This window comes from Cyprinodon tularosa, unplaced genomic scaffold (genome assembly GCF_016077235.1).
Source record: "Cyprinodon tularosa strain WSP-4 unplaced genomic scaffold, ASM1607723v1 ctg9, whole genome shotgun sequence".
Lineage (NCBI taxonomy): Eukaryota > Metazoa > Chordata > Actinopteri > Cyprinodontiformes > Cyprinodontidae > Cyprinodon > Cyprinodon tularosa.
The window spans coordinates 2,297,035-2,324,233 of NW_024039673.1; the positions used below are offsets into that span (position 1 = coordinate 2,297,035).

The 27,199-nt window shown below is 37.9% G+C and overlaps 1 protein-coding gene across 3 annotated transcripts in view; it reads right to left on the bottom strand.

Moving 5' to 3' along the window:
• The window catches only part of nrg2a (neuregulin 2a), a 121,253-nt gene extending 94,305 nt beyond the window's left edge, over positions 1–26,948 (bottom strand). The window contains exon 1 of one of the 3 annotated variants that reach the window (XM_038273947.1): positions 25,577–26,948. In XM_038273947.1, the coding sequence (XP_038129875.1) occupies positions 25,577–25,988 (412 nt within the window). In that variant the 5' untranslated portion in view covers positions 25,989–26,948. The remainder of the gene's footprint in view (positions 1–25,576) is intronic. The other 2 variants (XM_038273945.1, XM_038273946.1) reach the window with 2 other exon arrangements.
• Positions 26,949–27,199: the final 251 nt, after the last annotated feature.

Consider the following 27,199-nt stretch of genomic DNA (forward strand, 5'->3'; position numbering starts at 1 on the left):
CAGTATGGGACAGAGAAAGAAACTCTTCTTGTCATCAAACTTTGAATAAAAAGCATATTTAGTTAAACTCAAACAACAAAACAACAGTTTGACTTTATGGCTTTTGCAAAAATATTCTCACCCCTTAAATTTAAAGTACTTTATTGGGATTGTATAAAATAGTGGAAAAACAGTCACAAATGGTTCTCCAATATGTCCATTATTACTTAGCCCCTGTGCTCCCACAGAGTTAATACATTTATGTCATGGTCTTGGTTCTGTTATGTTCTGTTAGTTTTATTGTTTTAATTCCTATTTTGCTGTGTTTTCTGATTGTATTTCAGTTCTTAGGTTTTTGTTTGCTACCCTCTGTTCCCCTCTTGTGTTAGTCTTCTTTTTCCCTAGCTCCTTTCTTTGCTGCTCTCTTCACACCTGCTCCCAATCTGCTCGTTAGTCCTCTCTTTGTTCAGTCTCCCATAAATACTCTCTTTGTGCAGTTCCTCAGTGCTGGTTCGTCGTCTTACTTCGTCTTTCCTGGTCTAACCCTGGCTCCTCATGATTGGTTTCCCCTGATGTATCCATGGCTCTGGGGTTTTTTTACATTTTTAAGTTGGATTTTGGGATTTTTTTTTTATTCCTGCCTCTCTTACCTGTGTTAATTAATTAAAGATACTGCAAGAACTCACCCCTGCCTCTCAGCCTCTGCATTTGGGTCCTCAAGCCTCAACCGAATTACTTAATAATTCATCTGATCTGTTTAAGCCCACATGTGTGCAGTGTAAAATGCTGGTATCCTTAAAGGCAAGGCATCTTTAGAGTTTCTCACAAGCCTTTGAAGGGACACCCCAAAGACTGATTGCTAATGTTACAATGCATTGTTACAAAAACAGAAACTTAGGAAAAAAAGAATTTAAAGTTCAAACAATCTAAACATTTGCAGGAAGTAGAATGAATAAAGCATCATGAATTAAAGAGACTAAGGATATAAATGACCAGACCAACCAAAATAAAATGGGAAACTTCTAATAAGAAACCCAGAAACTGAAACCATTTCTAAATGCAAAAAAAAATTCAATGAACATGACTTTGATTATAACAAAGTGGTTAGGCACCGTCATGCTGTGGGGATTCTTTCTTCACAAGAGACAGGAAAGCTGGTCAGATTCAATGTAAACATAAATGGAGCTAAATACAGAGCAATACAGGGAGAAAACCTGTGACATGCTTCAGAAAATTTGAGACTCTTGTAAAATACAGTCTCAGCAACACAAATGCTTTTCTACTTGTGGTTTCCTTTTTTTGTAAGAGAATACAGGTGCTGGTCATAAAATTAGAATATCATGAAAAAGTAGATTGATTTCAGTAATTCCATTTAAAAAGTGAAACTTGTATATTATATTCATACATTACATACAAACTCATATATTTCAGATGTTTATTTTGTTTAATTTTGATGATTACAAATGACAACAAATGAAAATCTCAAATTCATCATATCAGAAAATTAGAATATTGTGAAAAGGTTCAAAATTGATGGCCCCTGGTGCCACACTCTAATCAGCTAATTAACTCAAACCACCTGCAAAAGCCTTTAAATGGTCTTTCAGTCTAGTTCTATAGGCTACACAATCATGGGGAAGACTGCTGACTTGACAGTTGTCCAAAAGACGACCATCGACACCTTGCACAAGGAGGGCAAGACACAAAAGGTCATCGCTAAAGAGGCTGGCTGTTCACAGAGCTCAGTGTCCAAGCACATTAATAGAGAGGCGAAGGGAAGGAAAAGATGTGGTCGAAAAAAGTGTACAAGCAAGAGAGATAACCGCACCCTGGAGAGGATTGTGAAACAAAACCCCTTCAAAAATGTGGGGGAGATTCACAAAGAGTGGACTGCAGCTGGAGTGAGTGCTTCAAGAACCACCACACACAGACGTATGAAAGACATGGGTTTCTGCTGTCGCATTCCTTGTGTCAAGCCACTCTTGAACCACAGACAGCGTCAGAAGCGTCTAAAGAGAAACAGGACTGGACTGCTGGTGAGTGGTCCAAAGTCATGTTCTCTGATGAAAGTAAATTTTGCATTTCCTTTGGAAATCAAGGTCCCAGAGTCTGGAGGAAAAGAAGAGAGGCACTTCATCCACGTTGCTTGAAGTCCAGTGTAAAGTTTCCACAGTCAGTGATGGTTTGGGGTGCCATGTCATCTGCTGGTGTTGGTCCATTGTGTTTTCTGAGGTCCAGGGTCAACGCAGCCACATACCAGGAAGTTTTAGAGCACTTCATGCTTCCTGCAGCTGACCAACTTTTTGGAGATGCAGATTTCATTTTCCAACAGGACTTGGCACCTGCACACAGTGCCAAAGCTACCAGTACCTGGTTGAAGGACCATGGTATCCCTGTTCTTAATTGGCCAGCAAACTCTCCTGACCTTAACCCCATAGAAAATCTATGGGGTATTGTGAAGAAGAAGATGCAATACACCAGACCCAACAATTCAGAAGAGCTAAAAGCCACTATTAGAGCAACCTGGGCTATCATAACACCTGAGCAGTGCCACAGACTGATCGACTCCATGCCACGCCGCATTGCTGCAGTAATACAGGCCAAAGGAGGCCCAACTAAATACTGAGTGCTGTACATGCTCATACTTTTCATGTTCATACTTTTCAGTTGGCCAACATTTCTATAAATCCTTTGTTTTTATTGGTCTTCAGTAATATTCTAATTTTCTGATATGATGAATTTGAGATTTTCATTTGTTGTCATTTGTAATCATCAAAATTAAACAAAATAAACATCTGAAATATATGAGTTTGTATGTAATGTATGAATATAATATACAAGTTTCACTTTTTAAATGGAATTACTGAAATCAATCTACTTTTTCATGATATTCTAATTTTATGACCAGCACCTGTAGAACAAATTTCAATGTTTCCACTTAAATTAATCCACTGGTTTGAGTTTGTCTATCATTATGAAAGTTGCAAACATCCAATGCAGTTTATTACCGTTACAATCATAGTATATGTGGTTTTAGGCATATTTAAAATAAATACTAATTTTCTCTGTGAACTAAATAATATTATTTTTTTTTTTTAGAATGGAATACATAAGCTGGATGTTACAAACCATACTTTAATTTAACCAAGGGCTTAAAGAGTAGTTTTTGGGGAAATTAAAGAAGGATTTTCTCAAACTGGGGATAGGCACCAGCACCCCTTGTGACCCTGCTTGGGATAAGTGTGACAGTAAAAGGATGGATGGATGGATGGATGGATGGATGGATGGATGGATGGATGGATGGATGGATGGATGGATTTTCGCAATTTAAAAAAAAAAAAAAAACACCCTCTCCACTTAAAAAAAAAAATGCACCTGCTCCCGAGTGAGAAGATCTATTAAACGCATGCAAGAGCGTGCACAAGCCCATTTCTCCTCATGCACACACTGTTTAAAAGTTCCTGTGTGCATCTCTCAAAAAAGCTTACTTTCCAAAAGAAGATTTACAATTTTTCCGTTATGGCAGACTCACCACAAATAAGTGAACATGGGGATGAGCACATTGAACGGTCTTACGTAAACATCTCACCAGGATGATTGAGAATTAGGAGGACCACTTATTTTGATGATCCACTCGGAAAAAGAATATCCTCCACTATACCTTTGATTAAAATCTGATTCTTTTCAGATTAGAAGGCTGTGCCGCAGAACCGAACGTCTGTGGAAGTCCACAAGACTTGAGGTCCACAGACTTTATCTTAAAGACCTAATTTCTTCTTTGAACGATATGCTGAAAGAAGCAAGATCTAAGTACTTTCAGCATTTGATTGCATCTAATAAAGGAAACCCGAAGGTGTTGTTTGACACTATAAACTCCCTTGTGTCTCATGCTAGTTCTGCTACCTCTGTGCTTTGCCAAGCAGATAGCAACGACTTCCTTTACTTTTTTACTGAAAAGGTCAGAAACATCAAGACTAAAATCCCACCTTCTTCTTACTCTCTCTCAGCTAGTGTTGCACTGCCCTCACAAGCCTGGTCTTCATTTAATTCAGTGTCCTTGGCAGACATTGCTGAATTATCTGCTAAAATGACCCCCACCGCTAATTTGCTTGATGTCCTCCCCTCCAAGCTTTTTGGAAATGTCTTTGACTCAGTCGGACCATGGGTCACCAGACTGTTTAATATGTCCTTGTCTTCTGGTGTGTTCCCCAGCTCTTTTAAACATGCCATAATAGAGCCAAGACTTAAGAAGCCCAGTCTGGACCAGTCAGAACTTAAAAACTATCGGCCAATATCTAAGCTCCATTTTCTGAGCAAAATACTGGAAAAAGTGGTAGCTAACCAACTGACATCCTTCCTTCAGACCCATAACATCTACGACAAGTTTCAGTCAGGGTTTCGGAAACACCACTCTACTGAAACAGCCCTGCTGAAAGTGTCTAGTGACATCATGATGTCTGCAGACTCCGGAAGCTGTACGGTACTGGTCCTGTTAGACCTGTCTGCAGCCTTTGATACGGTCGACCATTCCATCTTGATAAACCGGCTGCGGGATTGGGTGGGAATGACAGGTCCAGTTTTGGAGTGGTTTACTTCCTACTTAGCTGGTAGGAGCTTCAGTGTGGCAGTCAATGACATGATGTCTGAGCGGGGAGATCTCCAGTATGGTGTTCCACAGGGCTCAGTCCTGGGACCACTTCTCTTCTTACTTTATCTCCTCTCTCTTGGCCAGATTATCCAGCAGCACAGTGATGTGGCATATCATCTTTTTGCTGACGACATACAGCTGTACTGCTCCTTTAAAACCTCAGAGGTCCACAAATTACACTCTCTGATAAACTGTCTGTCCTGGATTCAGCAGTGGTTAAACAACAACTATCTCGCACTGAATACCGAAAAGACTGAGACACTCATTATTGCTCCTGACAGTGCCATCCCTGACATTAAACAGCACCTGGGTGATCTATGTTCCTCAGCCAAATCCAGTCTGCGTAATCTTGGAGTGATTTTCGATGAGGGGATGTCCCTTGCGCTACACTCAAAACAACTGATCAGGAACTGTTACTTCCATCTGCGCAATATCTCCAAGGTAAGGAAAATCCTCTCTCACGATGATTTGGAGAGAATCATCCATGCCTTCGTCTCTTCAAGACTGGATTACTGTAACAGCCTGTTTACCTGTCTGAGCAAGAAGGAGCTGGGTCGCCTACAAATTGTCCAGAACTCTGCTGCAAGACTCCTGACCCGTACAAATAGGACAGCCCATGTAACTCCTCTCTTGAAGTCCCTACATTGGCTTCCTGTTGCTTCCAGGATAAAGTTTAAAATCCTGGTCCTTACCTTCAGGGCCCTTCATGGACAGGCGCCTGGCTACATGACAGGTCTGATCCAGCCGTATACGTCGGTCCGTAGTCTACGGTCTTCAGGTCAAAATCTGCTTATGGTTCCTCGGACCCGTTTTAAAACCCGAGGAGACCGGTCCTTTAAAGCGGTGGCACCCCGTCTTTGGAATGAACTCCCCCTGTCCCTGCGCTCTCTGGACTCGGTGGACATCTTTAAAAAACAGCTAAAAACACACATGTTTTCACTAGCCTTCCAAAGCACATAGCCTGTTGTTTTATTCCCTTATTTATTATAGCATTTATTGCATTTTATCTGTTTTTACTTGTGTTGTTTTTATGTTATCATGTGAAGCACTTTGTGACTTTGTCTGTGAAAAGTGCTATACAAATAAAGTTTACTTACTTACTTACTTAAATCTGCCAAATGACCCAGTCTGGCTTGTGCCTCTGATTTCAGCTGTTTGCAGGTCTGATTTAAACTCCACACCTTTAAGGTGTCACTCCACTTGTTAGTCTCATTTACATTATACCGTGTCATTGCTCTTGATTTAATTAAAACAATTACATTTTAGTGTCTTTACTTAAAATCACCTTCTCGCCCTTTAAGATATGCAGGAAGTTTTTTAAAGAACCTATACTCATATGTTATTGATGTAGCATAGCCTCAAATAATGAAAAAGAAAAACTATTTTCATTTCACTTAATTTTTCAGTGGTAACAAAATTCTCTTTTTATGAAATAATATGTACCATTTTTTTTTCTTCAAACTAAATTTGCATAAAATGTATATGAGAGGCAGTTTAAATGTATACTTTATTAAGATTAGACATCCAGGAATGTAAGTGGTAATACATGGATTCTTGTTTCCCTGGACCACAGAAATGACCTGACATAGAGGCTTCTTCTTTAAAATAATAAAGGTAGGAGAACATGTCATACGGTGTCTGGCTGAGTTTTGCTGATTTTACACGTTTGCAAATGAGTTGTAGAAACTTGTCACTTTACTAAACTGACAATGCTTTGCAACAAAGGTATATTTTAAAAGCTCAGTGTCAGGAAACTCAACTGCAACGTTAAGTAAGGCGCAGGGAGAGACAGCAATATAGGGTTAATTCATTTCAAGTCTGTCTACATATATTCATTACCTGGGGGGCAAAAATTGGATTAAGTTTATGCTTAAATAGAAATTAGTATAAGTTAGTGTATAGTTCTACTGTATAGTTTTAGTGCCACTAAATAATAAAATTAAATGTGATTAATGACTTCTTACATATAAAACTGTCAGTGCTGTGAAACCAAATGTTTAACTGACACATATTTTTTCTCGCTGTCTGACAATAATGCAGGCTAAACTGTTCATGTTTTAGGTCAGTGAGGATTAATAAAACTATTTCCGTTTTCTAAATGTCAGAAAAGGAAGATTAATTCTTTCTTAAAAGCTAAAGGAATGCATATACCAGATAGCATGCTTAAAATTTAAATACTAAGTGTCGGCAGCTAGAAGTCTGGAGGTAACATTGGTAAATAGCAGGCGTAATCACTTTAGCTTGTTGGTGCTTATGAGTATGTAGAGCATAAAATGAGAGTGGGAAAATACTGCAAAATAAATTGCTACCCCTCCTGTGATGTCATATATTAAACCTAAAACTTGTAGTTACTGCATCTATCTTTAGCATGTTTGGAGGTTGGGTACAAAATTACATCTAGAAATATCTGAAGTCAGTAGCTAGGTTTGCGTCTCCAAAATTACCATTAAAATGTGTTTGGATTTAAAAACAAAAAAGTGATCCAAATACACTATTTATATGGGCACAAAATCAAATATTCTGTTAATGAGATCTTTTGATTGGGTGTTATTCAGAATAGAAGCACTTTGACATGCAAAAAAATGTAAATAAAATAACCATAGAAGAAGTATTGCACCTTTGCGCGAGGGCAAAAAAAAAAAAAAACACAAAACAAATGCAGAAGTGTGTCGGATATGTTTGTTCAGAGTGCCCAGAGTCTGAGAGTGGTTGAGGAATGCTTGCTTTTTGCAACTGAGCTACAGATTCAGCTTTTCATGTGTCCCAGCGTCACATGGACAGCAACAGGATGAAATGCTGAGTCTGTAGCTTAATTGCAAAAAGAGCAATCACCCCTCAAATTAACATCTCTCAAAGATCTGTGCTGTTCAGCACTGCTCCCATGCCCTTCACATATATGCTACATAAGTTCAGTTTGACAGGATCTAACTGACACAACCAAGAATAGTGGTGTTAGATCGATGTTAATCAGATTATGGATCATCATAAACCACCCTTCTTGATCCTAATGCAATTAAATTCTAGCTCAGGGTTTCTTAACCCAGGTGCTCAGGGCAGTCTGTCCCACATGTTTTAAGGGTTTCCCTGCCTCAGCATGTCTGACATGAGTGAAAAGGTTATTAACAGGCTTTTGCAACAAATGATGGCTGCCGAGGAAATCATTTCAATCAGGAGTGCTTGAGTGGATTCACATCTAAAATATGAAGGACAGAGGGCCCTGAGGACCAGAGTCAAGAAACTCTGTTCTTAACCCTGCCAAGAACACTGATTTAAAATCAGATGCAGTACACTTGTTAAATATGAAGATGGCACTAAACAGACGGTTATAGACAAAGAAGCAGAATTGCAGCAATGCACAATAAATTGCAATACAGTAGTTGAGATCAATATAGAGGAACATTTTAAGATACATGTAATTAAGCATGTTCTCATGACATCAGCCAGAAAGTTAAAGCTTTTGGAAAAAAAAAAAAAAGTGTTACAGATGATTCCTCCAAATTCAACAATTAGATTATGAAAATCTGTGAATTACTTCCAAAACCACAAAGCTTTTGGAGACAGCAGAAATGACTGTGATAGCAGGGCAGCTAACAACCATTTAACGCAGATATGCCATTGAACCGTGCCATCAGAAGCAGAACCACAACCAGAAGATCCCGGATCTCTTCCATAATGCCAGCAACACCAGGAGAATGTGGCAAGGCATATGGGCGATTACAGAATACAACACACCCTCTCCCCTGGTGGGTGTAGCTGATGCTCACTTCCTAAATTGACTAAACAACTTCTTTGGAAGGTTTGAGGCACTAAACAGTACTTCAGCAGTGGAAGCTGTTCCCCATCAGGGGGAGGAGGCACTTTGCCTCGACACAGCTGACGTATGGAAGACTCTAACGAGAGTGAACCCAAGCAAGACCCCAGGCCCCAATAACATACCTGGGTGTATATTCAAGGAATGCAGGTCAGCTGACTGGTGTCCTCACAGACATTTTTAACACCTCGCCGGACCAAGCCACAGTGGCAGCATGTTTTAAGTCTGCCTCCATTTTTCGGATGCCAAAGAAGCCTCAAGTCACCTCATTCAATGAATACCGGCCTGTTGCACTGACTCCCATCATAATGAAGTGGTTCGAAAGGCTGGAAAAAGGACAGATCGTCTCCAGTCTCACCCCAGCATTCAATCCGTTCCAGTTTGCCCAAAAACAAAACTGTTCCACCTCCTCTGCTCTTCACCTGATTCTAGCACATTTGGAGGAGGAGAACCCCCATGTGGATGCTTTTCCTAGACTTCAGTTCAGTTCAACATCATCCTCCCACAGCATATGATATGAAAACTGGAACATCTGGGCTTGAACATGCCCCTTTGCAATTGGCTGCTAGACTTCCTCACCAACAGACCTAAGTCAGTCCGGGTCAGACAGAACACCTCTGTTGTCATCACCCTAAGCACAGGCTTCCCTCAAGGCGGCATCCTGAGCCCCCTGCTGTTCACTCTGATGACACATGACTGCATCCCCATGTTCACCACCAATCACATTGTGAAGTTTGCTGACAACACTACAGGTGGGCCTCATCAGAGATTACAATGACCAGGACTACAGAGAGGAAGTGGAGCAGCTAGTGGGCTGGTGCAGAGATAACAGCCTGATCCTGAATGTGGAGAAGAAGAAGGAGATCATCGTCAACTTCAGGAAGAACTGGCCTAACCGCACTCCACTGCTCATGAACAACTCAGCTGTAGAGGTGGTCAGCAGCACCAAATTTCTGGGGGTGCACATCACAAACAACCTCAACTAAACTATGAACACCTCCTCACTGTTCAAAAGGGCACGAAGCGCCGGTACTTCCTGTGGAGGATGAGGAGAGCCCACCTGCCCCACCCATCCTCACGACCTTCTACAGGAGCACCATAGAGAGCGTTCTGACCAGCTGTCTTACTGTGTGGTGTAGAGGCTTCAGTGCTTTAGATGGAAAGAGCGTGAGAAGAGTGGTGAGAACAGCAGAGAGGATCATCGGAGCTCCTCTTCCCTCCGTAAAACACATTTGATCCCAGTGCTGTGTATACAGAGCCCGTTACCTCATCACCAACCCCTCACTCCCCCATCATGGACTGTTCTCCCTGCTGGGGACGATGCTTCACAGCATTCGATGCTGGACCACAGGTTCTGCAACACCTTTTCCCTGCTGCCATATTGAGACTCCGCATCACACTGTAAACTTCATACTTGCACTACAAGGAGAATTTTTAAATCCCTTTAAATAGAATTCAACTCAGTGTTCTACTGCATTTTGCACCATATTTATTTATTTATTTTTGCACTGTTGTGAAACTTCCACATCAATGGCTTTTGCACCATGTCTCTCCTACACTGTTTACTTATGGATCTCTGCTGCACTTTTATAAATGGAACTTTTCATTTCACTGCTGCTCATTTACTGTTGGAGAAGCTGTATGCATCGAAATATACTTTGTGTATACAAAATGACAATAAAATTTGTCTAAGTCTACGTTCACATTTCAGCCTGAAACACAGAAGCAGGAAGAAAAACAATAATGCGGAGAGAGGTCTTTTTTAACTATCTTGAAAAGATTCAGTTTTTAAGGTTGGGAAAGATCACTAGATGTGCTCCAGCACTACACCATGTTTACTTCAGTAAACACAGAAGCACGCATGCTTGTGATGTCATTATGTCCTCCACTGTGCATGCGGGACATCTGAGTTTTATGAATGCATTTCACACGGGAGATCACATACGAGTCGCATATATTTAGAAATGTGAATGGCAACACAATAAAAAAATCGGAATTGATCATTAAGGCCTGCAGTTTGAACATAGCCTAAGATTATACTACAGGGCACAAACACACGTGTGATTCATACATGCACAGGACAACATCCACACATGCACAGTACGATTCACACAAGCACAAAAAAATCCAAACACACACAGGACAAGATCCACACACACACACAGTATGATTCACGCAAGCACAAAAACATCCACACAAGCACAGCAAGATTCGCAAAAGCACACAAGATCCACACATACACAGAAAAAGATTCATCAAAAATAATTCTGGTCCATAAACAATTATAAATTCAATTGCAAAGTATCAGTAGTCTTTAAACTTCACTGCATTTGTGTGTGGAGTTTTGAGACTCCCCTGACGTGCCTCGATACACAAATGCATTTTTTTAAAAAGGGAATGGTTTGCCACCAATCACAAAGCTCCCTTGCATAAGTCAATCACAAGAAACTACTCCACATGGGATGACTTACCCCCAGATCCCACATCCTCCATCTCCATCATCTTATAGGCCTACTTTGCATGTGTGGATCTTGTGTGCTTGTGTGAATCGTTCTGTGCGTGTGTGGATCTTGTTTGCTTGCGTGAATTGTGATGTGCATGTGTGGATCTTGTGTGCTTGCGTGAATCGTGATGTGCATGTGTGGATATTGTTCTTTCTCTGTGTGGATTTATCTTGTGCATGTATAAATCACATATGTATATTTGTAAAAATTGAGACTAATCTAGCTTCATACTTAGTCACATATTTTACCATAACAGTAAAAAGATCGTCCAGACAGTGTTTACTTTGTAAACATTGGTGCAATCAGCAGATGCAATCAGTTCTATTGACAATGGAACAACACTGTTATGTATTTTGGCCATTGGTTGGCAGTATTTCCTCACACTTCCATCAGCTTGCAAGATTCCAAGGCTTTAGCCCTTGCCTTATTGGATTGCAACGTTCATATTATATATACCGAGAACTAATGTCTAATCCTTCTTTGCATCCAATACTTATTAGCATATATAGTTTTCTTTTTACTCTCTTTGTAAAAAAAATTCCTTTGGGGATATGCTGCTAGATGCTAGCCATACTCTAGTACTTGCTTACTTAGTTACTTCCACAATATCATACCTCTGGTTTCCTCAAGTTTATTAAGAAAAGTCTCAAGTTTGCAAACAAAAGCGTAACACACACAGAAATAAAATATAATAAAATGTCCCATTATTTAGCCCGAAAGCCGTTGTAGACACTACAGTTGGAAAAGTTGAAGTGTTTGACCTTTACTTCCTCAGCATGCCATCAGTTGCTATAGAAAGCCTGTTAATCACTCATTCTTTAAGTTACCTAAAATATGGAGGATTTGGAACAAGTGGGTCTTTAGAACAATCATTGGGAACCACGGGTCTAAATGAATTAAGCAGATTTTCAGCAGTTACTTGGAGATGGTTATTAAAAGTCTCCAAGTCAAATATTTTAAAATTTGGTTCTTCAAAATACTAATGACATTCTGTGTGTTTAGCTTCCTAATCTATTTTAGAATTATCTATCCATCCATCTTCTCCTCCATATTCCACCAGGCTCACTGTGGGTCTGGTGCATACCAACCATGCACACACACACACAAGGGAAGCACCCTTGGGTGGGAGGAGGCACCCAAACAGAATCCACACATGCAAAAGGAGAACATGCAAACTGCAGAAATACTCTAGGCCAGGAATCATACCCAGAACACTCTTGAGCATGGCAACAGTGCAACAAACTGCGCTACCGTTCAGCCCTAAAATTAACTAAATTAGAATAATTTTGGAAAACTTTAGTGACTAAACAAAGGAAATATATGTACAGTATACTTTACCTAGTTAATACCTCAATTATACAATTTTATTAATTACAAAAGAAAAACAATGAGGACGCAAAATATTTTTCAAAAGTACAGGGTTCAGTTCCGATGGATGTCGCTCACTGGCTTGTGTCTTTAAAGATCAGATATCCAATGAGTCTTGTTTCCATGACTAGTTGCCAGACTTATACACACCACCCTGGCTTTTACTCAGAAAAATTTTAGCAGTCTTTCTGAGGCCGTTTGAAGTTAGGAAATATGTTCAAAGTCGTAACTAGCACAGAACTGCAGACTTGTCATCCCAGCGTTTATCCTGCTGATCTTACAGTAAGCCCATTGTCCTCCAAGAACCAAGACGTAATTCTGTATTGCAGCACTGATATGTAATCATCCAAATCTTTGTTTTGTTGCAACAGAGATTAAAGGACAAGGAAACAGTCATTCAAACTGTGCAAAATGTCACACGTATCCCTTAGACTCCAAAAACAGAATTGAAAAGGCAGCATTTTAGTTTGACACAGCTCATCTAAGGGCTAAAAATATTTCTGTAGTGATAAGACTAACAACGGTCTGATGTTGCTTTTGTAAACTTACAGTAGGTTATAAAAACAGAGCTTTGTTTTGGCCTTCTCATGTTTTTAAGTCTTTTAGGAAAGGGATGTAGATAATTTCCATGCACACATCCTGTTTCTGAAATTCCTTTTGCTTAGTTAGATATCTGTTTTTTATGAGGATTATATATAACTTTGGATCATTATTCACACATATTTTATTCTTTCTTTCAAATTCCAAAAGATAAATATTCATTGCTTCTGTTTTTGTTAAATCTTCTTTCTTAAATTTCTTAAATGTTTTGTAATGATCATTTTGGGACACTTGCCAGTAGGCTCTAATGATCTCATTGATGACGTTTTCACACTCTGGAAATGTTTTTCAGAGGTCCACAAGGGTGAAATACCAGACAAACAGCCCAGACCTAACATGTAAGGCACATAATAACACTAACAAAATCTGTATTGCATAGAATTATTACTAATTAAAAAAAGCATTTTTTCCCAGAACTCAAAGGCTATAACAACTGACAGAGATGAAAGGAGCTCACAGCGCTCCAACCCACAGTGTGTGTTTACTTGAACAAGAAGTCATGTGACAATTTTTTTTTACTCAGGAAATTTTTTTTTTTTTTTTTGGAGATTGACAAAGATCAGTGGCACTCATGATTAGCACCTGATCCACATGCTTGAGATTTTTTGTTTTCCAGTCATAATAGAAATTATCACATACTCTTATACTGTATATACCTGGATATACTGTATATATATATTGCTTATTCTTAATGCACCTTTTCCTCCTTGTTTTCACCTTCTGTAACTTCTATGCCAATATGTGACGAGTGAATTTCACCGTTGTGAGATCAATAAAGCTCATCATCATCATCATCGTACTCAAAGTCGCTCGCTTACAAGCAAAAAGTAATGTCTCTCGTACAAATTTCCCCTGCATTTAGATCTGATCCCTCTGCTCACACTTCGCTAACAGGGCTGCATACATGTATTTTCTGTCTCTTTCAAAAATAGAGTATTTTAAGGTAAATTTTATACCTTCAGATCTATTTATTAATGTAAGTTTAAGATTTGTCATTGTTCTCATCACTTTCCTTTTCTTTGATGGTCACCTGGTTATGTGCTGCCATGGAAGCATGCACATTTGCAGTGCTGATAGAGAACAAGTGTTTTCAATCAGCCTAATGAGGAAAGTCCACAGTGATTGAGAGGTAGGGTAGATGTTTTGGGATTTGTTTAGGTTTAGGTTACAGTTTAGCTTTATTTTGTTAAAGTTGAAAGTAAATGTTTTTGTTTTGTTTTTGTTTTCCTTGAGCTCATTTGGTTAACTGTTTCCCAAGTGAAATTGTTTTTTTTTTCCACCCCTTAATTAGAATTGGTTTAGTCCATTCTTTAATAAAGGCTGGGTTGTTTGTCAACTGTGATCTAACAGATTTTGTTCTTTTCATGGTAGAAGTGATCAATTGTAGTGCACAGAGAACAAGAAAAACCAAAAAAAAAAATCAAAATAATAGTGAAAGCTGCAGAAAAGTATCTTGAAGTGAGAGATTTAAACTGGGAAATGGTGGAAAGCATGATGGGAAAACCAATAGGACCACAAGAAACTGGCAGAGTGACAATAACTTAAAGATAAATTAGAAATTATGAGGGCAAAGTGACTACATATTTATTATGTTGGGTTGGGTTAAGTTAAACAGTTCGGATATTACTATGTCTTGCTATTACTATGCTTTCTGGGGGTGAGTCTTATTTCCTGTTTCCTTCCTTAACTACTTATAAGTTGGTGCCGGTATCGCACTTTTAACTAGTTTGCCAACAGCCATAAAACCTCACAAGAAGAAGAAGTTGTGATCTGACAAATCCATTTGTGTTGATTATACAGAGGATAAAAAAAAGGACAGGGACAGAAAAATAGTAGAAACAGTCAGAGTTCAACTATCTGTGAGCCCTGATCCAAAAGTAAATGGTACAATATGCTAAAGAAGTCAAAGTTGACAAGATCCTGTTGTTTACAGCATATGTGATCAACAGCACAAACCATGTAAAAAACAAAACTTAAAAAAAAATAACATTAAAGTGAAAGGATCAGAGAAGGACTTTGGGATGAAGGGTGTAAAATGGGAGCATATAAAACATTATGGGGAGATGGGGAAACCTGGAACAAGGGGGATTAGGGCTGTATGATCATTTTAAAACGGAACGCAAAAAGTTTAATATCAAACGGTCAAGAATTTAAAGGATTCATTAACAACACTATCAATAAACCAGACATCATTTGTCTTCAGGAAGCATGGCTTAAATCTCATCTACATTTAGTATTGAAAGGATATATTAGCATAAAAAGAGATTAAAAGAAGGTAGGAGAGGAGGGTGTATTATATTTAGAACAGAAGGAATTAAATATAGATTAACAAAAGGGTCAGATTTGCAGTTTAACTATAGAAATATGGGTAGGAGTTAAAAACGTTAAAGTTCTTAATATTTATGACCCTTTAAAATCGTCCCAGGGACCTGAATTGGAAGGTAAGCTACATTTTAACCATCTATGTCTTAAGCCACAATAAATAACATACAGTAGAGCAAGTTCATGAATAACAATGCATCCTCCTATTCTTTCAAGATCAAATGTGGTATACAATCATGCTTCAGTAAACGGTTACTTCTCCAGAAAAAGTGGTAATAGCAGGAAGTTAAGTCATGAATCTAATTTGCAAAATGGTGTCACAAATATAGTTTTTTTTTTTTTAAATCATGTCTTTGGGAATGTGGAGTAGTAGTACGAATGATAGCTAGAAAGTGCCTAATGGACAAGAAAATGAGCACACATCCTATAAATATACATAAGGCTCTTAGGAAAGACAATCGGCAAAGACAGTCTACATAAAGAGAGTTTTTTTTTTTCAAAATTATAAATACCAAAAGGTCACACTTATGTCATGTTATTTAATTACAACTCTTCATTGGAAAATCAATAATGCATGTGTGTTAATGAAGCCACCGGGCACACAATGGTGCAGGGACAAAACCCTGAAGCCATCAGGCAGCTGTCACGCATGCACAACCTTAAGCTTGCTGGAGCTACTCTTTCAGTTCACAGATTTGATGCATGGCTTGAGGTAAAATCTACCCTGTCTGCCACCTAAGCACAACAGCTGTGACCTGCACACACTTCATTGTGACAGATCTGTAAGGGGATTAATCTGTTTTTTTGTTTGTTTTTTTTAAACACTACTATACCAGAGAATAAGCTGACAAAATAGTGGCTTGTAGAAGGAAATAAACATTACAATGCTTAGTTATGGGCAGATTTGTGCACCTTCCTCTGAGCATGATTTTCACAATTAGTTTTCATTGATTTTAACAATAAAAAGTTACAAAAAACAGACCAGCCTTGTAGAAATAGCAAAACTTTTTCATCTTTATTTTGATTTCGACTGCAAACTTCAAAGTATCTTTCATTGTTGCTATGTATGCAGTTGGAGAAGCTAAAGTGTTTAATTGGTAATAGGAAGGAGGCTTCTTTTTAGCAGAGGTGTCAAGTAACAAATAGTTACCTTACTTAAGTAGACATTTTGGTTATCTGTACTTTACCAGAGAAATTATTTTTAGAGAACTTTTTAGTTCTACTCCTTTTTTTTTTCTAGAGGTATCTCTACTTTCTACTCCTTTCATTTTGCAATGACCTGTTGTTATTAAAAAAAAATAAATAAATAAATAAATAAATAAATAAATAAATAAATAGTCCAAAAAAAAGTCAAAATATTTGCTTTATCCAGACAATTTCTTTGTGGTCAGACTCAGTCCTGCACCATATTGTTGTTCGCACATACCAGAAAAAATAGTTTTCAATAATGAGGTCTAGTGAAGTTTTAACACTGTAACTATTACCTATAAGGCAAAAAAAAAAAAAAGAAGTATAAGGAAATGATCATCCAAAAATTGTTGCAATAAAATTTGCCTTTAATAGGGTAGTGCATTACCCAGTATAGGGTTTAAAGCATCTGTAATACGGATATAATAATTTAATGACAATAATAATATTAAAACTAAAAGATTTCTTTAACGGCTATGCAGTACATCTTGTTTTTCTACAAAAAAAAATAAGTAAATTAACACTAAAATACAATAGATTTGTGGAGGCAAACACTTTTTTTTTGGCATGTGCCATATGGGCAGTTGCCCAGGGTGGCATTACAAATGGAGCATACAAACAGCAGCTATAGTTTATCTTTCAGTTGCACCTTGGGCAAGTTTTATTCATTTTGTTAGTTTTCACATTTTGCTTTTATGCATATTCAGTCAATAGGGAGATGGCGCCCTCTGCTTGCTGTTGAGATAAGGAGACTAGTTTACGTACTTTTTGGGGAACTGCACTACATTTCATCCAGGCAATTATTTCTATGATTTTCTGCATGTGTATTGGTTGCAGAACAGCGAGGTAAGAAGCTCTCTAAGGGTCACATTACTTGTTGTAGCAAGACATAGTCTAAGTGAGTTTCAGGAATGTGAATACCTTCAGGGGTACTGTAAAAAGTAGATAATACACAAGTCAAATTACAGAACTGTGTCAAATAAATATTGATGCTATTCTATCAAAAAGGTGTGGCCTCTTTATGCTATAGTCACTATTTGCTTTATCTATCATAGAAAAATATTCCCTCCATTCATACTGCTGCTCCATTCCTGCTTTATTATGTTCAAACTTCAAACCAGCTCACTTAAGTTAATTCACAGGGTTCTCCCTGGAATTTTCTCTTTCAACACTGTGTTTACACAAAATTGCTAGCACCCATGTAGAGCCGTGCCAACAGCCCTCAAAGAATAACAAATCAATCATCAAAACGAACAGGTATATTGGAGGTTTGACTACATGACCAAACAAAGATAAAAAAAATAAAGTGATAAGAAATGCATGGATTGAGTTAGTGTTGAGCATTTAGGGGAGGGGGGGAAATGTGTTCATGTTAAAAGAAATCTGAAAAATATTTTTAAACCATTTCTGTTTCAGATTCCCTTTTGCTGCACATCCACAGGGGATATGACCCTGTGCAGCAGTGGCTTGCAAAAGTATTCGTACCTATTGAATGTTTTCCAATTTATTAACACAACCTTTACATATTTCAATGTGTTTTCTTTTGATTTTATGTGAGACACCAACAAAGAGGAGAAAAAAATTGTAGAATTGTAGGGAGTGAAATTATTGTCAGTACAGTACTTTGTAAAAGTGATTTTCACTGCACTTTTGCACATTTTGTTCCATTAGATGAGAATTAATATTTTTTTCTATCCTGACCTTGCTTTAAAGTTCTCCACAGTGTTCTCCCTTACGTGTCTGCTTAGTTCCTTTGTCTTTATGATGATGTTATTTCACTAATGTATTATAACAAGCCCCTGAATCCTTCACAAAACAGCTGCATTTATAACAAAATTGCACCAAACAGAGGTTTATAGGTAGGTTTCAATATGGGGCATCAGTCAAAGGGGATACAACAAAAATCATTCAAATTTTTTTAAATGTATTTGTAAACTTTAAAGCAGTCTCTATTTGTTTGTAAAATTCAGATAAATTACAGTATAGTTTGGGATCCTAACACCATAAAATGTGAAATATTAAAAGGAGTGTGAATACTTTTGCAAGACTTTGGTGTGTTGGTTGAGGAAGACAGGATTGATTAGGAGTAGAAGATATGTTTATACTGTGGTTAATGTGAAGTTACATGTATCAACAAGAAGGAATTGCTAAATGAAAAATTCAGAATTTGAAATTGAGCCTTAAGGCACTTTTCTCATGTTGCTTGTCTTAAAGAAAGATTTTGTTCCCACTTTAACAAGAAACGCTACAGAAAACACAGAATTCTTATTTAGTAGCCACAAAGAGCTGAGGTGGAAATTTGGTAAAAGATAAACACATGTCAGTTCTTTAAATATATTTTTCTAATACTTACAACATCTGACTTTATTCTTATATATATTATCTCTTAGTTTAGTTAAACTAATATTAATCTGGTCATTTTAGGTGTGAACTCTATCTGAACTTTTCTCCACTTTCTTCTGTTCTTTAGTCTTTTTCTTACAAACAAAAACACACAATAAGCAAAGACGTATCAAAAGCTGGCACAGTCATATAAGAAGTGTTAACAGAAAAATCAAAAAAAATTCAAGAAACCTTCCAAAAACCTGGAGTATTGAATAAAAACCCTCAAAGAAGAGGTTCGATTCAGCAACATTCATAGCAGATTTAAAAAAAAGTTCCATAGTCTTTTGATAAGAGAGTAGCGTGAAAAAAAAATCAGCGGATAAACAGCTTTTATTTCATATATCTGCAGTAAAGTAAATAGACTTCTCATCCTAAATACAAGACTACTTATCTTACTTCATGCTAAAGAGTTTTGAAACAGGTAGACAAATCATTTTAATAACTTGCTGACAATCCTTTACTGTACCTATGATGCGATGTGGTTTGCTTTGGGCTAATTCTAACAGATGATCTGATTAAAAACGGATGTAAAACTGATGTAAAGTGAGACTGTGTCTCATGATGATATACGGTTGTAACAGTACAGGAAAACTAGCTGGTGACTCAAAAAAAAGGTGATGATGATGATGATGATGATGATGATGATGATGATGATGATGATGATGATGATGATGATGATGATGATGATGATGATGATGATGATGATGATGATGATGATGATGATGATGATGATGATCTTTTTTCTTTGGTAAAAATATAAAAGCAACTTTGAATTAAGAGTTACGGCTTCCATTTAATTTTTTTTACTAAATTCCACTTATTAATATTCTAAAATGTCCAACTGAATAAATGGAACTCAAGAATTCTACATATATACAATTTATGTAGACAGATATTAAATATTTGATGTTGATTATTATCCTGAAACCTTTAATTATGATGAGTCCCTGAACCATGTTCACTTTTAATGGGGAGGACAATATCTGTTAGGGACTCTTTAAAATGGGAAAAACAGTAGAACGGCAAAGACAACCTGGACAAGAAAAGGTCAGTGCAGGAATTTATCTTAATAGTGTGATGTATAATAAAAAAATTAACTTTTTTGGGCTTTCGAGTATAATGCTATTCCTTCACCAAAATCATGCCCAAGTGGTATCTTAAACACATCTTTAACATGACAGAGAGAGGGGGAGAGATTTAAAATAATATTTGAAGCCTCTCTTCTGGAGACAAAAAAAGGGATTTTTTTTTTTGTTTTCTGTGTCTAATTGTGTTCAGTGAAAAGAAATTGTAGAATTTGATTACTGCATTAAAATAAAGTTAAGAAGGGCAGGTTCAACCCTTATATCCACTGCTGTTTCTTTCAATAAATTTTTTTCATTGTTTAAGGACTGAGAATATCAACTGGTGAATATCATCCAGTCAGTTTCCTTTCAATCTGACCTCAAAGCTGCTGCTGCTCAGTCAGTACTCCATATAATCTGATTCTCTTCCTCATGATGTGCCATGGAGAGAAAGATACCTACTGCAGGGAGCTGGGTATAACAAACACACTTGGTGCAGATGGAGCCTTGCTTTGAAAATAACAAGAGCCAGCCCTGGAAAAGGCATCTCCTTGATTGTAGCTGATGTATCCCCACAATTCTACTGCAATTAAACCTTTAAACTCAATCACCCACACCTTGGGCAATGATACGTCCCCTACAGTGTTGTTTTGCTGAGGGTCTTAATCTTAAGGCACTTTAAAACCAACATCTGTTTTGTATTGTGCTGTTTTGTTTTTTTGTTTTTGTACTTTTTTACCCCTAAAAGCAGCAAAAATTCTGACTGATCTGGACAAAAGAAACCGCCAACATCTTTATTGTTCCCATGAGTTGAGTCCACACTCCAAAAGCTCAGCAACATCTTTGCAACTAAAGCTTCTCCATTGTAATAACATTACTGTGTAAAGATTTAGTTCTAATTGGAGGTACTTCCGAATATGTACTGTCTGAGGCAGGTGCATCCAGCATTCATTTCCTATGCTTTTAGTGTGTTTATTGATAATGAAAAATACATAAACACCTGGCAAAATGCTGTGCAGCCCAACCTAAGAAGTTAGAACCTAGTCTCTAGGTCACAGGTGTCAAATGGTTCCAGAAAGGGCCGTGTGGCTGCAGGTTTTCTTTCCAACCAAACAATAGCACACCAGACTCCATTCATCCCAGCAAGTCATCATGTTCAGATTGGACTCCCTTGATGAGATGAATGAAGTCTGGTGTGCTATTGCTTGGTTGGAAAGAAAACCTGCAGCCACATGGCCCTTTCTGGAACCACTTTGACACCCCTGCTCTAGGTTAACACTTTTCTGACAAAGGGTGGCATTGACCTGCCTTTGACGTCACATGTATAAAAACTATACAAATGTTGTTCAGGGCACATCTGATGGATAGTCATAACCCAGTTTTTGATGCTAACTTGAGCAGCTACCCAAATGCCCCTAATCAAAAACCAATACATGTTCTAAGAGTTTTGCCACGATGTTACATAACATTGACATTTTAATTTTTTTCAGTGTATTTTGTTTGTTTTTTTGTTTGTTTTTTGCAATTCAAACTAAGTTTTTTAAGGCGATTAAAAAATGTTTGACCCATATTTTGACACATATTTTTACATATAATGGAATTGTGTTGTAATATTCCCAAATGCGTTTTATCCCACAAAGGTATATGCCTTAGATGCTCTGTCATCAAACTGACTGATACTAAGTTATTCCAGAGTCGGTCCAATTACTTTGGCCTTATCAATTTCTTTTGATGATATGTGCTGACATAAAATAGCACTGATTAGTTATTTGGACCAATTCAATTTCTTACCTTCAAAGTTTTACTTAAACTATTTGAAAATAGAGATGGGTAAAGTTTAACTTCAACCAAGAATAACGTTTTTATCTGCTACATCAGGGTCCAAAACCTGCAGCTCCAAAGCTGGAAGGGGCTCTTTGGTTAACTTAATATATTGAGCGATTAAATATTTTTGCCTTGTTTTTTTTTCTTTGTTTATTTCTGTATTTTGCTCTGTGTACCATGAAAAAAAAAACTGTGGCCCCATCCTGTTCCTCATTGTAAATTAGATCTAAAACCTACATAATGTACACTCTGTAGGTGGATAACTATTTCTACCTAAAAATTAAAAACACTAACCTGTCACAAATAACTTAATTAATGGTAGCGAACCCAAAGGCAATACTTGAACAAATAAGTATTTCTTTAAATATTAAGTTGTTGCTTCTGGCATTTCAGAAAGTAATTTCTAAACTGGTTTCATTATGCTCAATATAAGTAAAGTTTATTTGAAGACGGTGAAATTTATTTTCTAAGCTGTGTTCTAGTTTTAATCTAATGCAAAGTATCTGGGCTTCTTTTGCTTTTTCAGATCCCTTTAAATCTTTTTGGCTTAATTAAAGTCTTGGCATCATTCTGTCTCAGTATTTCAATACTGTCACAAAAAAAGTTGCTTCTGGCATTTCAGAAAGTAATTTCTAAACTGGTTTCATTATGCTCAATATAAGTAAAGTTTATTTGAAGACGGTGAAATTTATTTTCTAAGCTGTGTTCTAGTTTTAATCTAATGCAAAGTATCTGGGCTTCTTTTGCTTTTTCAGATCCCTTTAAATCTTTTTGGCTTAATTAAAGTCTTGGCATCATTCTGTCTCAGTATTTCAATACTGTCACAAAAAAAGTTGCTTTACGTTGATGGTTTACTGGCACTGTTGTTTGTTTGTAATTAGGCTGAGGTCAGAGGTAAAATAAAGAACCTTATTGACAGCAATGAGCCTCCTCTTTTGAAGACTGAAGTGTGTCTACTCAAAGGCTAAATCCTATGAGTTAGGACAGCATTTCATTTCTCTTTCAAGTATTTCTACATTGAATCAATTGATTATTGCTTCATTCTCTAAAAAACCACTTCTGATGTGTACTTAGAATCACAGTCGTCAAGTTTCAACCATATGGCAATTCATTTTGAGTAAAGTTATAGAAAAGAGGTAGTTCTCCTCCTTTCATATAAACAGACCCTCAGAACGATGCTTCCATCAACAAGTTGACTACAGATAAAGTGTCTGTAGGTTTTTAAAGCCTCACATTGACTTCTCTTATCCAACTTCATTTAAATGTTGTTAAATATTTCTTTGTCACTTTATAATCAGAAAACTTTCCTAAAGAGACATCTGACTTGACCCATCCATGTTGGGAGGTTTGAGTAATTTTTGAAGCAGGAGCTTCTTTCTTCTCTAGTCAGCAAGGTTTTTAGTCCATATTGGTGTCAAAGTGGTTTTATTAAGGAAAGCCACACTGGTGTTAAAGCATAATCTGGTTTATGACTGTATCATTCAATCAAATGGTTGACAACTTGAAAAGGAAACGTGGCAGAACCTTGATCATGGCTGTAAAAAACAACAACAATTTATCCAAATAATGAGGATCTTAGAGTCTGAAAAAAAAATCAACAAGTAATTTGATCAAACCTGCACACTGTTCTAGTGTTTAAAAGAAAGATTGAGATAAATCTAAAAAATCCTTGATGATATATAAACCTCAAACTTGATCAAATACCATTGCTTGTCCCTTTAGAAAAAAAGCTACTGTTTCTATAAAAGTTTTGCACAATCTGAATCAAATCAAAGGTACCTTAAATTAATCTGAAGATACAAGAGCGATGTCTCTTTAACAGTTGCATTCATGAAATGTGCTTCGACACACATTGTATCTTTGCTTTGCTGAACAAAAACTCTGCACCAAATGAAACAAGGTAACTCTGCTCATTGACTGAGCACTTCAGGAATGGGTTGCTAAAAAAAATTTTCAACATTTTCAAAACTGCAATTGTTCTTATGATTAATTTGTTTTGACGGAAGACATAAAAAGTTGCTTTGAGCTACAATCAATTAGCATCCAGACCATTACAAATCCCAACCAAACCTCTTCTAACTCGAATTCTAAACAAACTTTTTGTTTTTTGAAAACATATGCTTGCAATAAAAGGACTAATCTTTTAGTTTAAACATTGTTTTTTTAATCAAATTAACTTGTCTTAGGTCCATGTACATCAGTATCCCAGATCTGAACTATATTTCCCTCCTAAGTTTGTGAGAGAAAAAAAAACTCTCACCCACTCTATCATATTCAAGCAACACCAGAGACACAGCTTTAGTTGTGTAGTCTGGCTAGGTCTCTTTAGAAATATTGGAACATACCAGAGATGGTTGTTACTTGTAGAACATGATGTGCTTGCTGGAAATTCTTACTGTTCCATCAATGCTGCCACTTGGCACCTTCCCTGGCCAAAATTCTTGCATTTTTTATTTATTTTGGAAAAATGTCCTATATTTATTCAAAGATTAATGATGACTCCCTTCACTTTACCAAAGCATGTCAGATTAGATAAATAATAATATTTTTCCACTGGCATATTTAGATTTAAAAGTATTTTCTAAACAAAGAAATTTAGAGGTTTTGATGAAAAAGGGAGAAAGGCACCTTTTAAAAGACAATAAAGCATAAAAAGCAACAACTAACAAAAAACCCACATCAGCAATTCATTTTTATTAAAAAAATGTTAGATTGGAATGTACTATATGCTTCTCAATGAAATGCTTTGTTTTAGTCATTAAGGAAATCAATCCCTTTTAGATCAGTATTACATTGGTATTATGTCAAGTCAATAAAGACAGGGCTGGTAAAATAAGGGGATTGTCTTAAACCTTAATCTGCTAGGAATACAAATAATTTGAGGCAACTATTTCTTTTTGATTGATACCCGATACAATGAAACTAATAAGCAAATCCCACCAGGGCAGCTGAACTTTATTTCTTCTTAATCGAATTCCCTCCAATTTATCGCAGCGGAGAGCTTCAGAACACTGAATGCTGAAATTAGATCAAAGGTTGCTTTAACAAAGTTTAATGGTGTCTGCACTTATGTAACCAGGCTATTGCAGCTTCTATATGCTGCTCTTCATAGATAAATTCTGTTTTAGAGTGGAAATATACTTGATAAAAGTTAGATTAAAGGAATAATCTAGTCTAAAGTTTTTAAATGACAAAAAACATGAAGTTTGGAGTAATAGAATCTGAAACGTTAAAGGACATAACATGATGATAATGTCACGCTGCAGACAGCTCTAGATTTGTATATAGATGCATATGTGTCAGAAGGACTTAGACTTCCAAACGCTTTAGGTATTAAAGCATTAAAGCTTGGTGTGAAACTAAAAATAGCCTAGGAACCAATTTGCTGAGGACAGCGTGATTGTCTACACGTGACAGGCTACCGGCAACACGCCGCTGTCCCTGGTGCTGAAACTGCATCCGGTCCGTTATGTGGAGGTTTTCATCCTATATTTTAAAGAAAATGCAACAGAGAGGCACCTGAGTTTGAACCCTGGAGATATCGAGGTTAAATAAAACTGGCTCAACTGGTTAAATAATTATGCAGACTGCTGTAGAACTCATAAAACTGTAATTCCACCCAAGCAACAGTGCGAGGCGCATGCAGGGCTAATTCAGTTTACAGAATAGGAGAGAGAAAGAGAGTTTGATTGATCATGTGGGCTATGGAAGCCTGCGATAGTTGTGGCAAAATGCTGCATATACGCCCCTTTGGCACCGATCTGGTGACCAGTGACTCTAAGCCCTGCTGAGGCCACGCAGTCAGCCTGCACCGGGTGTATACCTGTTAACACACTGCCCATTCTTCCGGGTTCTGGACCTCATTGAGGCAACATGAACTTACCGCAGTCCTCACACAAGATCCTCCCAACATCCTTCTTTAGGTTCTTCCCACTCGTGTCAAGGGGCGCGAACGATGCCTTGAAAACCAAGGGCTCGTCCGTGGGGTCCATGAAAAAAATGTACTTGTGGTTCTTCTTTACTTTGGCGCACTGCGCCTCAGATCCGAACTCCCCCACAGTGACTAGCTGCTCTCGCACCAGACCGCCGCTGTTCAGGGGCCAGACCTCCAGCACTTTGACACTCACACGGTACGGATCCGCGGACGTGTTCCCCGCAGGCGTGGACTGCACCTTACCCTCGATCACCACAGCGGACCTGTAAGCCTGGTCCTGTAGGGAATTCAGACTCGGGGAGTAGCAGGCGAATGAGACCCCGATGAGCAGCATGGATAGATGCACCGGATCAAGCCTCATGCCGCCTGCTTTGGCTCGGTGGGGGCTGGTCGCGTTGCGGCAGGGCACTCTGGGCTGCAGGGCGATGGCGGTGGACCTGGGTTGAAGGAAGAGAAAGCGAGTAGGCTCCAGCAGTAGCACGGCAGCGCGGCGGACCTTGCATAAGTGTCCATGCCATCGGGATCCGCTGCTTTTTCCCCCAAATGCTTTTCAGCGGGTAAACAGCAGCTTTTGCAACGGGGATGACGCTGGCTTTTAAATCCAGTCACTGCTTCCCGCTAATAATAAGGCATTGTAAATGTTTTTTTGTTTTGTTTTTTTAAAGGAAGGAATCGTGGACCTCCTCCCCTTCGTCTCTATTCTGCCATAAGACGACGCAAATTTATCTTTGCCCCCAAAAATTGCAGTGGAAAGGTGCCGCTGTTATGGTTCTCCCTATCATCTGCATCGGAGGGAAGAGACGTAAAATGCTGCAGTGAAGCACAAGTTGGAGGAGCCTGATCGCAAAACCAAAAGACCCGTTTCATTCCAGGGAAAAGAGAATATAGTGATGAGAAAGCAGATATAAAAAAAATATAATAAATGAAAGGAATTATTTCTGCACGCTGCAGCGTTAATACGCCGCCCTCCACCGCGGCTCTCTCTCCGCCTCCCCTACCAGCCGCTGACGGAGAGAAAATAAGACCGATCGCCGAGGGGCTCCAAAAGAAATAATAATGATTTTTAAAAAAGGGTCTCTCTCCCCCCTTTTAATACAGCGCGTCAGTCACTCCATGGTGTTTCATCGGCGGGGATCTCTTGCTGTAATTAAACAAATGAAAATCGTAAATCCATGTCTCTCCCTCTCTCCTTACGAACGCATCCTACTGTAGCCAAGGCATTTCACCACTTCCAAAATAAATAAATAAATGGATAAATTGAATAAAATAGGAGGGGAGGGAAAATAACAATGAAGCTGCATATGTAAGTCCAGGAAGTCGACCGATGACTAACGCTGCGAAAGCGTTTCGGAGTCTTCAGGAGACTTTTGCGTCTCATCCCATTAAGTCATGCCCTGCATTCAGGTCACATTCGCCGCTCTGCTTTAGAAAAAACAAAACAAACAAAAAAAAAAAACTCAGGTTGAGGATCCTGAATTTTATCCACACCATTAATTGAGCAAAACTACTAAAAGTCAACAGCTCAAAATAAATAAATAAGAACAGTGAAAGTTTTAGAAAAAAATAAAATAA